The sequence below is a fragment of the Triticum aestivum genome, chromosome 5B (assembly GCF_018294505.1).
Source record: "Triticum aestivum cultivar Chinese Spring chromosome 5B, IWGSC CS RefSeq v2.1, whole genome shotgun sequence".
NCBI lineage: Eukaryota > Viridiplantae > Streptophyta > Magnoliopsida > Poales > Poaceae > Triticum > Triticum aestivum.
Window position 1 is genome coordinate 687,934,841 of NC_057807.1, and position 15,062 is coordinate 687,949,902.

The 15,062-nt window shown below is 47.9% G+C and overlaps 1 protein-coding gene across 1 annotated transcript; it reads left to right on the forward strand.

The window, feature by feature from the left end:
* Window positions 1-12,849: 12,849 nt before the first annotated feature.
* Window positions 12,850-14,780, forward strand: LOC123117680 (F-box/LRR-repeat protein At3g03360). The gene is made up of 2 exons (XM_044538388.1): window positions 12,850-13,155; window positions 13,490-14,780. The coding sequence occupies exons 1-2, from the start codon at window positions 13,063-13,065 to the stop codon at window positions 13,805-13,807; spliced, it is 411 nt and encodes a 136-aa protein (XP_044394323.1). The 5' UTR covers window positions 12,850-13,062; the 3' UTR covers window positions 13,808-14,780.
* The last annotated feature ends 282 nt before the right edge of the window (window positions 14,781-15,062 follow it).

The window sequence follows — 15,062 nt, forward strand, 5'->3', positions numbered from 1 at the left end:
GACAGAAGGAGTCCTCAGTGGGAAATGCACTTAGATAGCAGCTCCGAGAACAAGCTTCTGAAAGAGCTAGAATTTGCTGGATTTAAATCGCTAGAACAACAGTTTACATTTATAAGATCCATGCTGGAGCGATCTCCCAACTTGCAAAGATGAGGTGCAGTGCGACGACTGCGATGCCCTTGAGGTACCTCGCCCTTCTAGATTTCCGAGGAAGAAAGATGAGCAAGAAGTGGTCGTTAAGCGGATTATAGATGGCATTTTCTCGCCAGAGATAATTTTTCACGAATAAGGAGAGATGACATATCTCAGGCTAAATAATTTTTTATACTTATAAGTTGTACTTCCTCCGTTCCAAAGTTGTACTAAATCAGCGACACTTATTTTGAAACGGAGTAAGAAACAGTCGGTATGCTCCATGTCCTGTCACTTAATAGATTATTCCTGGACGCTTGAGCATTTTAGATTAGTTTTTTTTGCATGGCATTTCAGATTAGTTTTGACTCTGCACATTTGTTCATCTTGTGTAAAATGACCTCAGAGTTAATATTCATAGAAGATGAACACTTAAATCTTATGGTGTGATTCCGGGAGGTTTGTGACCTAACGACGGTTGCTAATGACTCTTTGGCTAACAGTAAATACTGTTGGATAAGTGAGCAACTAGTATTTCCTGAGGGCCAAAGGCCATTACATATACATGTGTGTCAAAGTGCAGGAAACCCCTTATACAATGGGGATATACCGAAAAGGGGACTATACACATCTAACACCCCCCCTCAAACTCACGGTGGATCAACAACACTGAGTTTGGAGAGGAAAAAGGCGTGCTGCGCTCGAGTCTGTGCCTTGGTGAAGAAGTCCGCCAACTGTAGCTCAGAGGGCACATAGTGAAGAGCGAGAGTCTGATCCTGCACAGCAGCACGCACAAAGTGGACATCCACACCGATGTGCTTGGTGAGCTCATACTTCATCGGGTCACGCACAATACTGATAGCGCCAGTACTGTCTGACAGTAAGAGAGTCGAGATAGTAGCAGATACACCAAAATCCTCAAGTAACCACCGTAACCAGATCACCTCAGCTGTCAACATAGCCATGGCTCGCAACTCAGCCTCTGTGCTCGAGCGAGAAACTGCAGTCTGTTTCTTTGTCTTCCAGGCAATAAGAGAGCCACCAAGAAAGACACAATAAGCAGACAGCGAGCATCGATCAGAGGGATCACTAGCCCAGGTAGCATCAGAATAGGCCTGGAGCGGGGAAAGAAAAGGCGCTGAGAGATCGTGCCACGAAGATATCGTAGAACACGGAGGAGATGACTATAGTGGACAGAGGTGGGGGCCGAAACAAACTGACTCAGGATGTGGACAGGATAGGAGATGTCAGGACGCGTAACAGCAAGATAGACAAGACTGCCAACAAGATGACGATAGCGAGTGGGATTAGGAAGAGGGTCATCATCGGTGGCACGAAGCTGAACGTTGAGCTCCATAGGAGTCACAACCGTGCGCTCATCACTGAGAGCAGCGCGAGCAAGAAGATCATGAATATATTTTTCTTAGGAGATGTAGAAGCCATCAGAGGTCGAGGAGATCTCAATCCCAAGAAAGTAGCGAAGTGGACCAAGATCAGTCATGAGGAACTGAGCGCGAAGGCGAGCCTTAACAAAGGCAATATAGTCAAGGTCATCACCAGTGATGATCATGTCATCAACATAGAGGAGGAGAAGAGTCCGACCACGAGGAGACGTGTGAACAAACAACGCGGGATCATGATCACTGGGCAAGAAACCAGCTGCAGTCACCACAGAGGCTAAGTGCTCAAACCAGGTGCGAGGGGCCTGTTTAAGACCATAGAGGGAGCGGCGAAGTCGACAGACCATATCATCATGAGCGTAGTACCCCGGTGGTGGCTGCATATAAACCACCTCACGCAACTCGCCATTGAGAAAGGCGTTCTGAACATCAAGTTGAGAGATAGATCACTAGCGAACAGAAGCCACAGCAAGAAGAGTGCGGATAGTGGTCATGTGGGCCACAGGAGCGAATGTCTCATCATAATCGCGCCCCTGCTCCTGCTGAAAACCACGGGCCACAAGACGAGCTTTGTAGCGCTCAAGAGAACCATCAGAGCGAGTCTTAACCTTGTAGACCCACTTGCAGGTGATGGGACGGACACCGGAAGGAAGGGGAACCAGATCCCATGTGCCCGAGCGCTCAAGAGCAGCAAGCTCTGCGGCCATCGCAAGTTGCCATTCAGGCTGAGTCATGGCAGTTCGGTAGGAAGCGGGCTCAGCAATAGCAGAGAGACCATACCGATCAGGGGAGTAGCGATCAGGCGGGGGGGCGAGGCCGAGCACGAAGGTTGTGAACCAGGGGAGGTGTGGGAGGAGGTGCACCAGAGGTGGAAGGCTCGTCAGAGGAGACATCCTCAGTACGAGATCAGCGAGTATAGTGGAGAGGAAAGGTGAGAGAGGGCGATGGACTAGAGATGATGGTGGAGAGGTGGAAGAGAAGGATGAAGAAGACGATGTCGGTGGGGAATGAGAAGGAATGAGAGGTGCCGGAGGAAGAGGTGACACATGAGGCACATAGCCGGGTGTGTCAGGAAGGAGCAGGAAAGAAATGTCATCCACAGAGAAACTCGAGGAAGAAGAACGTGGGTAGTAAGAACGAGACTCGTCAAAAGTCACATCACGCGAGATGCGCAAGCGACGACCCACAGGATCCCAACATCGATAGCCCTTGTGCTCATCACTGTAGCCAAGAAAGACACACTCAACCGACTGAGCAGTCAGTTTGGTGCGTTCTCGTGGGGCAAGAAGGACATAACACACACATCCAAACATTCGAAGAGCGGAGTAGTCAGGAGAACGTCCAGTGAGACACTCCATAGGAATACCACCCTGCAAAGCAGTCGATGGCTGAATGTTGATGAGATAAGTGGATGCAGAAATAACCTCAGCCCAAAAGTGAGGCGGAAGGGAAGCGGCAATCATCAGCGCACGAACCGTTTCAAGTAGATGACGATGCTTACGTTCGGCAATGCCGTTCTGAGCATGAGCACCAGGACATGAGAACTGGGCAAGAGTACCCTGTTCCGCAAGAAAACCACGCAACAGCTGAGAGATAAACTCACCAGCGGAGTCAACACGAAAAGTACGAATGGGCATGGAAAACTGGATGTGAACCATGGCAGCAAAACGTTTGTATATAGAGAGAACCTCGCTACGAGATTTCATGAAGTAGAGCCAAGTGTAGCGAGAGAAATCATCAATAAACAGGATATAATAGCGTTGACCACCTTTTGAATCAAAGGGGGCAGGACCCCAAACATCAGAATGAACTAAGTCAAAAGGACGCTGAGATACCGACTCACTGGTAGGATAAGGCAACTGAGTCTGTTTGCCAAGTCTGCAACCATTACAATGTAAAGAAACATCTCCAGATACAGACCCCAAGAGGCACTGACGAACTAAGGAAGACAAGAGAGAGCCACAGATGTGACCAAGGCGATGATGCCACTGCTGGAAGGACGCAGACGAAGAGGCAGCAAGAGCATGGGAGCTGGCAAGAGTGGTGGCAGTGGAAGGAACACGAAGCCAGTCAACCTCCCAAAGGCCTTCTGACTCACGGTGCTGGGGGCCAGCACCAACCAAAGCCTTGGTGCGTCGATCCTGAATGGAGCAAGAGTCGGTATCAAGGATGACACGACAACCAGAATCAGTAAGTTGATCAGCGGAAAACAGATTCATGGTAAGACGAGGAACATGCGAGACACTAGGAACGGAAAAAGAGGGAGTGGAAAGAATGCCACGACTAGCAACAGGAAGAGGTGTGCCATCGGCGGTAAAAACATTAACAAGCGAATCAAGAGGTCGGAGAGAAGACAACACAGAAGAATCAGAAGACATGTGGAAGGAGGCTCCAGAATCCAAAACCCGCGAAGATGTACCTGACTCTGTAGATGCCTGCGGTGGTGGAGAAGTAGCTGCAGTCACAGCAGCAGCTGAACCAGTCGACGAAGAGCCTGAGGAAGCCAGGAGGTGATTGAGCCTCACAATGTCCTGGTCAGTGAGTGACGGAGTCGAGGAAGATCTAGGAGTCCCACTGGAAGAGGAGCGCCGCTGGTCTCGCTTCTTCTCACGGCAATCAGACTCTAGGTGACCGGGCCGAGAGCAGTAGCCACAGAAGGTGTCACGGCGGGATCGGCGCCTCTCAGTATAAGCAGGGCGACTCACCCCCCCTGAAGGTCTGGGGAGGAGTGGTGGAGCGATGAGTCGAGCAGACGACATAGGAGCCCGAGAAGCCAACATAGACGGGACCACCAGCAAACCAGCAGAGCGAAGGCGGGTCTCCTCAGCATGAAGCTCAGCAAGCACCTCCGAGATTGGAACACGACCACGAGCAAGCAAGTGAGCACGTCTGGGCTCAAACTCAGAGCGAAGACGAGATAAGAACTCATGGACCCACTGAAACTCTAGATCAGATCGAGTAGTCTGACAGCAACGACAGGTTCCACAAACAACTATCCGAAGGAAGTCAACCTGACGCCAGATGGCAGAGCACTGTGAATAGAACTCATCAACAGTGGAATCACCTTGCTAGAGGGCGTGCTCCTGACGTACCACAGAGAGATAGAGAGCATCACCAGAGGGCTGATAGCGCTGACAAAGATAAGACCACATCGATGCAACTATGCCAAGTCCCATGAACTCCGAAGCAAACTGAGGGAGGACACTGGCAGTAAGAACAGCAGCATCACGAGCATCGTCATTGCACCATAGAGTGTAAGCAGATAGATCATCCTGGTACGTCGAAAGAGCATCAGAGTAAGCAGATACCTGCTGATCATAGGCATCAACTGCAGCATCATCAAGGTCCTTGGCGGCATCCCGGTCAGCCTGGGAAGCCTCAGGAGCAAGTGGCGGCGGCACCGGTGGGATTGGGGCCATAGGTGCAACAGGGCATGGCGGGCAGGGAACCTCGCCAGAAAGAACACCCCAGAGAAGAAGACCACGCATATGGATGCACATGAATCCCACAAACTCAGCATAGTTGGTGCCATCGAAGATCACTGAGCACCGAGGAACAACAACATAGCCCGAAGAAGACATGAGGGAACTCTGTTTTCTCCTCTGTTTTTTTGGTCAACTCTCCCCGATCTGGATCGGGGCTGAGAGCCTCACGCTAGCCCGATGCAGCCCCGAGTGGGGAATTGGGAGGAAGCGGGAAGCCACGAGGAGGGCCGGCCCTGGGCTGCTCCTGCGGCAGCAGATGGGCCAGCAGCAGCCAGCCAGATGCGGGACGAGGGCGGCCTGGGGACGCACTGCCAGAGGCGCGGCCGGGGCAGATGGAAGAAGCAGCGGTAGCCAGGGGCACGCCCGGGGCGCGGGCTGGTCGCAGCCGGGCAGGGAGAGCATGGCCGGGGCGCGGCCTGGGCGGGTAGAGCGCGGCCGGGGCGCGGCTAGGCCGCAGCCTGGCGGGAAGAGCGCGGCCGGGGGGCGGCCTGGGCGCAACCAGCTAGGAAGGTCGCGGCCTGGCCTAGACTGAGCACGCGGGCGCGGCGGGAGTTGCCGGGCGCGGAGAAGGTGGCCGGTGAAGAGGGAGGAGGTGGCCGGCGACGGGGGAGGAGGTGGCGGGCGACGAGAAAGCTAGGCATGGAGCTGCAGCATGCGGGAGAGGAAGAGGAACCTAGCAACTGATACCATGTTGGATAAGTGAGCAACTAGTATTTCTTGAGGGCCAAAGGCCATTACATATACATGTGTGTCAAAGTGCAGGAAACCCCTTATACAATGGGGATATACCAAAAAGGGGACTATACACATCTAACAAATACCACACTGGATCAGAGTTGCAAAACGCACACAAAATAGACTCCTAGACAATCTCAACCAAATGAAAGTCTCGGTTGAACATTCATTCACTTTACATATCAACACGTTATCACACAAAGGATAGGTTAGATGGCAGTGAAGAACCTGCATGCCATTGCTTCTGCCTTCGTTTGCTTCATTCAATGAGCACTCCATTAGTGATTGCCAACCACAGCCTCTTAGGGCCACCTACCATCCTCGTTCCACCAATGGATTGGCTTGTTACATAGTTCTGGATGGGAGTGTTGAGGAACTCGGCGTCCTTGAGGTGGTCCTAACATAGAAACAAAATGGTGTTAGTTGTGATAGGCACGATCAAGATGCTAAAGTAGTGTACCAAGTGATTGTGATATAACTGTGGTGTGGCCTTGGTAGTGCTCGACCTTGAACAGGATCGTGAAGGTGTCTTGATCTCAGTGTGCGCCGGTAAGGTCCCTGAGCCACTTGGAGCCATCTGGCTATCTAGGTCCTAAGGTGGTTGTAGACCGGATTGAGGTGACCTCTTGGCTACAAAACTAGAGGACATGCTTGACAACGGTTCAGGTGCACCTCCTTGAAGCCCTTGTTGTTCTCACCTAACTGGATATGATCTCATGCATCTTGTTAAGCATGAAGGTGGACATGAAAGCTTGTCATTTCATTGTCTTCCCCCTACTAGAGACCTTTATCTTCCCAACCTTGATGGTTTTGCCTTATGTGCGGGAACCATTGCACCACTAGGCATGACAATCACAAATGTTGGCAACTGAACTGGCCCCTTGAACACTTCAGAATCTTGAGCCGTCTCCTCGGGCTAGGAGTCCTCAACATATGACAACATGAACTGAATGGACAAAACAATGTCCTGACTAAAGTCTTCCGTGCTCATGTCCTACAATTGTTAGGTGAAGGAAATATGCCCTAGAGGCAATAATAAAGTTGTTATTATATATTTCCTTATTCATGATAAAGGTTTATTATTCATGCGAGAATTGTATTGATCGGAAACCTAAATACATGTGTGAGTACATAAACAAACACCGTGTCTCTAGTAAGCCTCTACTTGACTAGCTCGTTGATCAAAGATGGTTAAGGTTTTCTAACCATGGACATGAGTTGTCATTTGATAACGGGATCACATCATTAGGAGAATGATGTGATGGACAAGACCCATCAGTTAGCTTAGCATAATGATTGTTCAGTTTTGTTGCTATTGCTTTCTTCATGTCAAATATATATTCCTTCGACTATGAGATTATGCAACTCCCGGATACCGGAGGAATGCCTTGTGTGCTATCAAACATCACAACGTAACTGGGTGATTATAAAGATGCTCTACAGGTATCTCCGAAGGAGTTTGTTGGGTTGGCATAGATCGAGATTAGGATTTGTCACTCCGAGTATCAGAGAGGTATCTCTGGGCCCTCTCGGTAATACACATCATAAGCTTGCAAGCAAACGACTAAGGAGTTAGTCACGAGGTGATGTATTATGGAACGAGTAAAGAGACTTTACCGTAACGAGATTGAACTAGGTATGAAGATACCGAAGATCGAATCTCGGGCAAGTAATATACCGATAGACAAAGGGAATTACGTATGTTGTCATAAGGTTCGACCGATAAAGATCTTTGTAGAATATGTAGGAGCCAATATGGGCATCTAGGTTTCACTATTGGTTATTGAATGGAGAGGTGTCTCACTCATGTCTACATAATTCTCGAACCTGTACGGTCTGCACGCTTAACGTTCGTTGACGATATAGTACTATATGAGTTATGTATGTTGGTGACCAAATGTTGTTAGGAGTCTCGGATGAGATCGCAAACATGACGAGAAGCTCCGGAGGTAAATATTGATATATATGATGATATGGTTCGGCCAAGGGGTGAAGCCCACGGGGCTTTAGTTCAGTGCAAATAAAGGAGTTTTGCGGAGGCCAGGGGGCCAAATGCCGGAGACCCTGGCGTCTGGCCCTGGGCCAGACGCCGAGACCCGTAGCGTTTGGGCTGGACGCCAAGGACCGTGGCGTCTGGTCCTGGAAGTCCAAGAATGACTCTTCCTTGCGGGTAAAACCGACTTTAAGGAGGCTTTTACTCCAAGTTTCGACCCCAGGGCTCGACATATAAATAGAGGGGCAGGGCTAGCACCTGGAACTCATCAAGAAACACCAAGCCGTGTGCCGGCAACCCAGTCCCTCTAGTTTATTCTTCGTCATAGTTTCCGTTGTGCTTGGCGAAGCCCTGCGGAGATTGTTCTTCACCAACACCGTCACCATGCCATCGTGTTGCTGGAACTCGTCTACTACTTCACCCCTCTTGCTGGATCAAGAAGGCGAGGACGTCATCAAGCTGAACGTGTGCTGAACGCGGAGGTGCCTACTATCTCTTGAGCTTGCGTTGGTTTTCCCTTGAAGAGGAAAGGGTGATGCAGAAACATAGCGTAAGTATTTCCATTAGTTTGAGAACCAAGGTATCAATCCAGTAGGAGACAACGCACAAGTCACCGGATACCTGCACAAACAATCAACAACTTGCGCCCAACGCGATAAAGGGGTTGTCAATCCCTTCACGTTCACTTGCAAAAGTGAGATCTAATAGAGATAGATAAACGGTAAAGTAAATGTTTTTGGTATTTTTGGTTTATAGATCGGAAAGTAAAAGATTGCAAAATAGTAGATCGGAAACTAGTAAGATGTAAAAGAGATTCAATATAATAGAAAAGAGACCCAGGGAGCCATAGGTTTCACTAGTGGCTTCTCTCAAGATAGCAAATATTACGGTGGGTGAACAAATTACTGTTGAGCAATTGATAGAAAAGCGCATACTTATAACGATATCTAAGGCAATGATCATGAACAAAGGCATCACATCTGTGTCAAGTAGAACGAAACGATTCTGCATCTACTACTATTACTTCACACATCGACCGACTCCTACCTGCATCTAGAGTATTAAGTTCCTAAAGAACAGAGTAACACATTAAGTAAGATGACATGATGTAGAGGAATTAAGTCAAGCAATATGATGAAACCCCCATCTTTTTACCATCGATGTCAACAATACAATACGTGCCTTGCTGCCCCTACTGTCACTGGGAAAGGACACTGCAAGATTGAACCCAAAGCTAAGCACTTCTCCTATTGCAAAAAAGATCAATCTAGTAGGACAAACTAAACCGATAATTCAAAGAGACTTGCAAAGATATCAAATCATGCATATAAGAATTTGGACAAGAACCAAATAATATTCATAGATAATCTGATCATAAATCCACAATTCATCGGATCTAGGCAAACACACCGCAAAAGAATATTACATCGAATAGATCTCCAAGAACATCGAGGAGAACATGGTATTGAGAATCAAAGAGAGAGAAGAAGCCATCTAGCTACTAGCTATGGACCCGCAGGCCTGTGGTAAACTACTCATGTTTCATCGGAGAGGCAATGGTGTTGATGTAGAAGCCCTCCATGATCGAATCCTCGTCTGGCAGGACGCCAGAAAAGGCCCCTAGATGGGATCTCACGGGTACAGAAGGTTGCGGTGGTGAAAAAGTGGTTTCATGGCTCCCTTGGATGTTTTTAGGGTATAAGAGTATATATAGGCGAAGGAGCTAGGTCAGGGGAGCTATGATGGGCCCAAGAGGTAGGGGGCGCGCCCTACCCCCCTGGGCGCGCCCTCTTGCCTCGTGACCGCCTCGTTGCGTCTCCGACTTCATCTCCAAGTCTTCTGGTTTCCTTCCGGTCCAAGAAAGATCATCGCGGAAGTTTCATTCCATTTGGTATTCCTTTTCTGCGAAACTCTAAAATAGGCAAACAAAATAGAAACTGGCACTGGGCTCTCGGTTAATAGGTTAGTCCCAAAAATAATATAAAATAGCATATAAAATGCCTATTAAACATCCAAAACAGATAATATAATAGCATGGAACAATAAAAAATTATAGATGCGTTGGAGACGTATCAGTGCCGTACGTTCGGTACTTGATCGGGACAGATCATGAAGGTGTACGACTACATCAACCGCGTTGATAAACGCTTCCGCTTTGCGATCTTCAAGGGTATGAAGATGCTCTCCCCCTCTCATTGCTATGCATCTCCTAGATAAATCTTGTGTGAGCGTAGAATTTTTTTGAAATTGCATGCTATGTTTCCCAACAGTGGCATCCGAGCCAGGTCTATGCGTAGATAATATGCGCGAGTAGAACACAAAGAATTGTGGGTGGTGATAGTCATACTGCTTACCACTAACGTCTTATTTTGATTGGACGATATTGTTGGATGAAGCGGCCCAGACCAACCTTTTACATGGCCACATTCATGAGACCGGTTCCACCAACAGACATGCAACTAGTTTTGCATAAAGGTGGCTGGCGGGTGTCTGTTTCTCCTACTTTAGTTGAATCGAATTTGACTGCGGCCCGTCCTTGTTGAAGGTTAAAGCAACAAACTTGACAAAACACCATTGTGGTTTTGATGCGTAGGTAAGAATGGTTCTTGCTAGAAGCCCATAGCAGCCACGTAAAACTTGCAACAACAAAGTAGATGACGTCTAACTTGTTTTTGCAGGGAATGTTGTGATGTGATATGGTCAAGACATGATGTGATATACGTTATTGTATGAGATGCTCATGTTTTGTAAAAGTTACTAGCAACCGACAGGAGCCTTATGGTTGTCTCTTTATTGTATGAAATGCAAATGCCATGTAATTGCTTTACTTTATCACTATGCATTAGCGATAGTTGTAGAATCAATAGTTGGCGAGACAACCATGACGCTATGATGGAGATCAAGGTGTCAAACCAGTGACGATGGGGATCATGGCGATGCTTTGGAGATGAAGATCAAAAGCACAAGATGATGATGGCCATATCATGTCACATATTTTGATTGCATGTGATGTTTATCTTTATGCATCTTATTTTGCTTAGTACGGCAGTAGCATTATAAGATGATCCCTTAACTAAATTTCAAGGTATAAGTGTTCTCCCTGAGTATGCACCGTTGCTACAGTTCTTCATTTCGAGGCACCACATGATGATCGGGTGTGATAGACTCTACGTTTACATACAACGGGTGCAAGACAGTTTTGCACATGCGGAATACTCGGGTTAAACTTGACGAGTCTGACATGTACAGACATGGCCTCAGAACACTGGAGACCGAAAGGTCGAACGTGAATCATATAGTAGATATGATCAACATAGAGATTTTCACCATTGATGACTACTCCATCTCACGTGATGATCAGACATGGTTTAGTTGATTTGGATCATGTATCATTCAAATGACTCGAGGGATGTTTATCTAAGTGGAAGTTCTTAAGTAATTCGATTAATTAAACTTAATTTATCATGAACATAGTCCTGATAGTATTTGCAAATCTATATTGTAGATCAATAGCTCGCGATATAGCTTCCTTATTTTTTGATATGTTCCTAGAGAAAAATAAGTTGAAAGATGATAGTAGCAATGATATGGACTGGGCCCATGATCTAAGGATTATCCTCATTGCTGCACAGAAGAATTATGTTCTTGATTCACCGCTAGGTGACAGATCTATTGCAGGAGCTAATGAAGACATTATGAACGTTTGACAAGCTCAATATTATGACTACTTGATAGTTTAGTGCACCATGCTTTACAGCTTAGAATCGGGGCTTCAAAGACGTTTTGAACGCCACTGAGCATATGAGATGTTCCAAGAGCTGAAATTGGTATTTTAGAGTCATGCCCATGTCGAGAGGTATGAGACCTCTAACAAATACTTTGCCTACAAGATGGATGAGAATAGCTCAGCAAGTGAGCATGTGCTCAAAATGTCTAAGTACTACAATCACTTGAATCAAGTGGGAGTAAATCTTCTAGATAAGATAGTGATTGACAGAATTCTCTATTCACTATCACCAAGCTATTATAACTTCGTGATGAACTATAATGTGCAAGGGATAACGGAAAATATTCCCGAGCTCTTCGCGATGCTGAAATCGGCAAAGGTAGAAATCAAGAAAGAGCATCAAGTGTTGATGGTTAACAAGAACACTAGTCTCAAGAAAAAAAAGAGCAAAGGAAAAGAACGGGAACTTTAAGAAGAGTGACAAGCAAGTTACCACTCCCGTGAAGAACAATGCACAACAAAGGCTTTGCCAAGTGTATTAAACCCTTTGCCGAGTATTTCTGGCACTCGGCGTATAGTGTAATTCCAATATTGATGAGGGCCAATAAGGTCCTCAACTCTCGTCGGAAATAAATCGCCACAAGAGGCGTAATTCGTCACCAGGACCACTTTTTGGGCAGCCAAGGGTCAGCCAAAATGTCAATGCTGGAGCCATCACCAACTTGTTTGGTAACACCATGTTTTAATAATTCTATGCCATGGGAAATGCTGCCCCAAGTATATGATATACCATCATTCGGCTCTGCACTCAACAAACCCCCATTGGGGTAGTATTTGACTCTGAGCACCCGTGCAGTCGGGGACGTAGCAGGATCCGACACGACATCAACCTCCATTATTGTTTCGCTAGCATGGCCATATTAAAAGAATGCATATCCTTATAACCGAGGCCCCCATCCACATTAGGCTGTGTTAGTTTTTTCCTAGCTTATTCAGTGCTTCTTATTCTCATTCTTTTTTTTGAGCATATCTTATTCTCATTCTCTTACTGTGCCCAAAATATATACTCCCTCCGTTTCTAAATATAAGTCTTTGTAGAGATTCCACTAGGTGGACTACATACGAAGAAAAATAAATGAATCTATTCTTAATATGCATTTATATACATTCGTATATGATTCATAGTGGAATCTATACAAAGACTTACATTTAGGAACGGAGGAGTATTTTTTTAGGGCTTGCCCAAAATATCTTAGAATCATCATTTCCTTCGTTGGGAAATGCTGGGAGACACCGCATTTTGGGCCGGTCCATTTGTCTACAGAAGGAAACCATGTAGGCCCAGTCCCAAGTTTCCTTTTCGCCCAACTGCTTAGGCCTTGCGTCGCAGTCCCATCCAGCCCAACCCAAAAATTCCCAATCCCTACTCCTCCGGTGGCTGCTCACCGCCGGCTCTTCCACGGAAGAAGCGCTCTCGCCGCCGGGGACCTCCTCCCGCGCGCCGCCAGCGTTGCGGGGAAGCATCTCCGCCCCCACCCCACCGCGGTGTCACCCTCATCGTCTCCCAGGAAACCCGCCTCGCCGCTGCCGATGGTCGCCGCGCAGGAGCCGAGGGAGGAGTACCCGCCGGACCTCAGGAGCGGGCTCTTCAGCGCCGACGACTTCCGCACGTGCAGCCCCAAGGTGAAACCCTGCTCCTGCGTTACTTCTTTCCGCCGCTAGCTCCGTCGAGTCACACCCGACCTGTTGCGCTTGCGCGTCGCCGAGGGTTTCGGCCGCCTCTGACATTGAGCATCAACAGCCGTAGTTGCGTTTCCATCTTGGAATTCTAATTTCAGAGTTGATATACTGTACTAGTAGAAGCAGTAGCAGCAGCAGTAGAGATAATCAAACAATTTAAGGGCTATAGAGATTGTAGTTCCTGTCACCCTATGTAACTATGCTCTGTTTTGCTATTTCTGAATAAAGCTACTACGTATGTGGCAGCTAAATAATGGATGCTTGATTTATGTTGCAGCAACTGGACGACGAAGATAGGATCAGCGCTCTCACTGATGATATCTTACTGTCCATCTTGGGGAGGCTCAGCTCACTTGTGGCTACAAGGACAAGTGTGCTCTCTACACGGTGGAGGCATCTGCCTTGGTTGCTGCCTGAGCTCAGCATCGATGTCCAGGATTTCCTATCCGCTCCGTGCGCTGACCCTGTTGAGGCAAATGATATGGAACAAGCCATGGCGTCTTTGACCAAGGCAACCAGGAGTTTGTTGGATAAACAACAGAGAGGATCCACTGTCTCAAGTTTGTGCCTTAACCTCTATTTGATCAACACTTAACTTTGTGAAGTTGGGCCACTGTTAGGTGATGCAATCGACAGTGGCTTGTTGAAAGATTTGGATCTCGGCATTCTTGATGAGACACGGAGTCTCGACCGTAGTGACGAAGAGATGCAACAGCGAGCTCAAGACATAGACGCGTCTACATCTCCCTCAACACCACTTGGACCCATGACAAGAGCTAGAGCAAAGGCTACAGACGATAAGATGAACTCGCTCCTCTCTGAACTTCCTCTCTCTACTCACGAGACTTGGCTACTACCTCATATGGACACTCTGTGTGTGATCAGGTACCTGGAGGAAAGCCATGATACATCTACATCCATCGGACAAGAAGGCAAGGCTACCAACCGCGAAGGTCAAGAAGATCTACCGGAGAAAACTCCAGCCACCGGACGACCGGTCGGGACCGGACGTCCGGCGCCTGAAGCCCAGCTGCCAACACAGGCCCCAGCGAGCGGACGTCCGGCCCGGACCGGACGACCGGCCACACTCTCCAGCGAGCGGACGATCGAAGTTTACCGGACGTCCGGCACCCTCCCAACAGAATGGATATTAACGGAAGTATGAAGATACCAGACGACCGGCGCCTCCTTCACAGAACGCATCTAGCGGACGTCTGACGACACCGGACGTCCGGACCCCCATGAGCCACCGGACGACCGGTCCCCAGCGGACGTCCGGTACCTGTCTGCGCATAGTTTCGGGCCGAAGCCCATGTACCCCTTCACTTCGCCCTCTTTTGCACTAAGACTATAAATAGGCCTCTCCCACCTCCTCGCTAGGTTTAGCATTGGTTTTAGCTCATATTTGTGTGAGAGCCTTACTCATCCACTTAGATACTTCTCCTCGGAGTTCACGGCCTCTTCGGAGAAGATCCCCCAAGCGGATTCAAGACCCCTTTCTAGGGAAGATCATCAAGACCTCCGTACGGAGAAGAACGGTTCCTTTGTATCCTTACCTTTGTTGACTTTGGATCTCGTGTATCTCTTTGTGTTCGGTGATCTAGCACTCGTGTGATTGATTCTATGTCGGTTTCGTGATTCTCTCTATCGTTTTCCCCGTGTTTCCCCCTTTGTGCTACCGCGTGTCATTCGTGATTCCCCGTAGGATCCACTCCAAACGTGAAAGATCGTCCACATAGGGTTCCGCCCTACATCATCTTGGTATCATGAGCCACGTTGATCACGTTTTTGGAGCCCCTACCCCTTGTTTTCTAGCTTGATTTTGTTATTTTCGTCCTAATTCCGAAAAT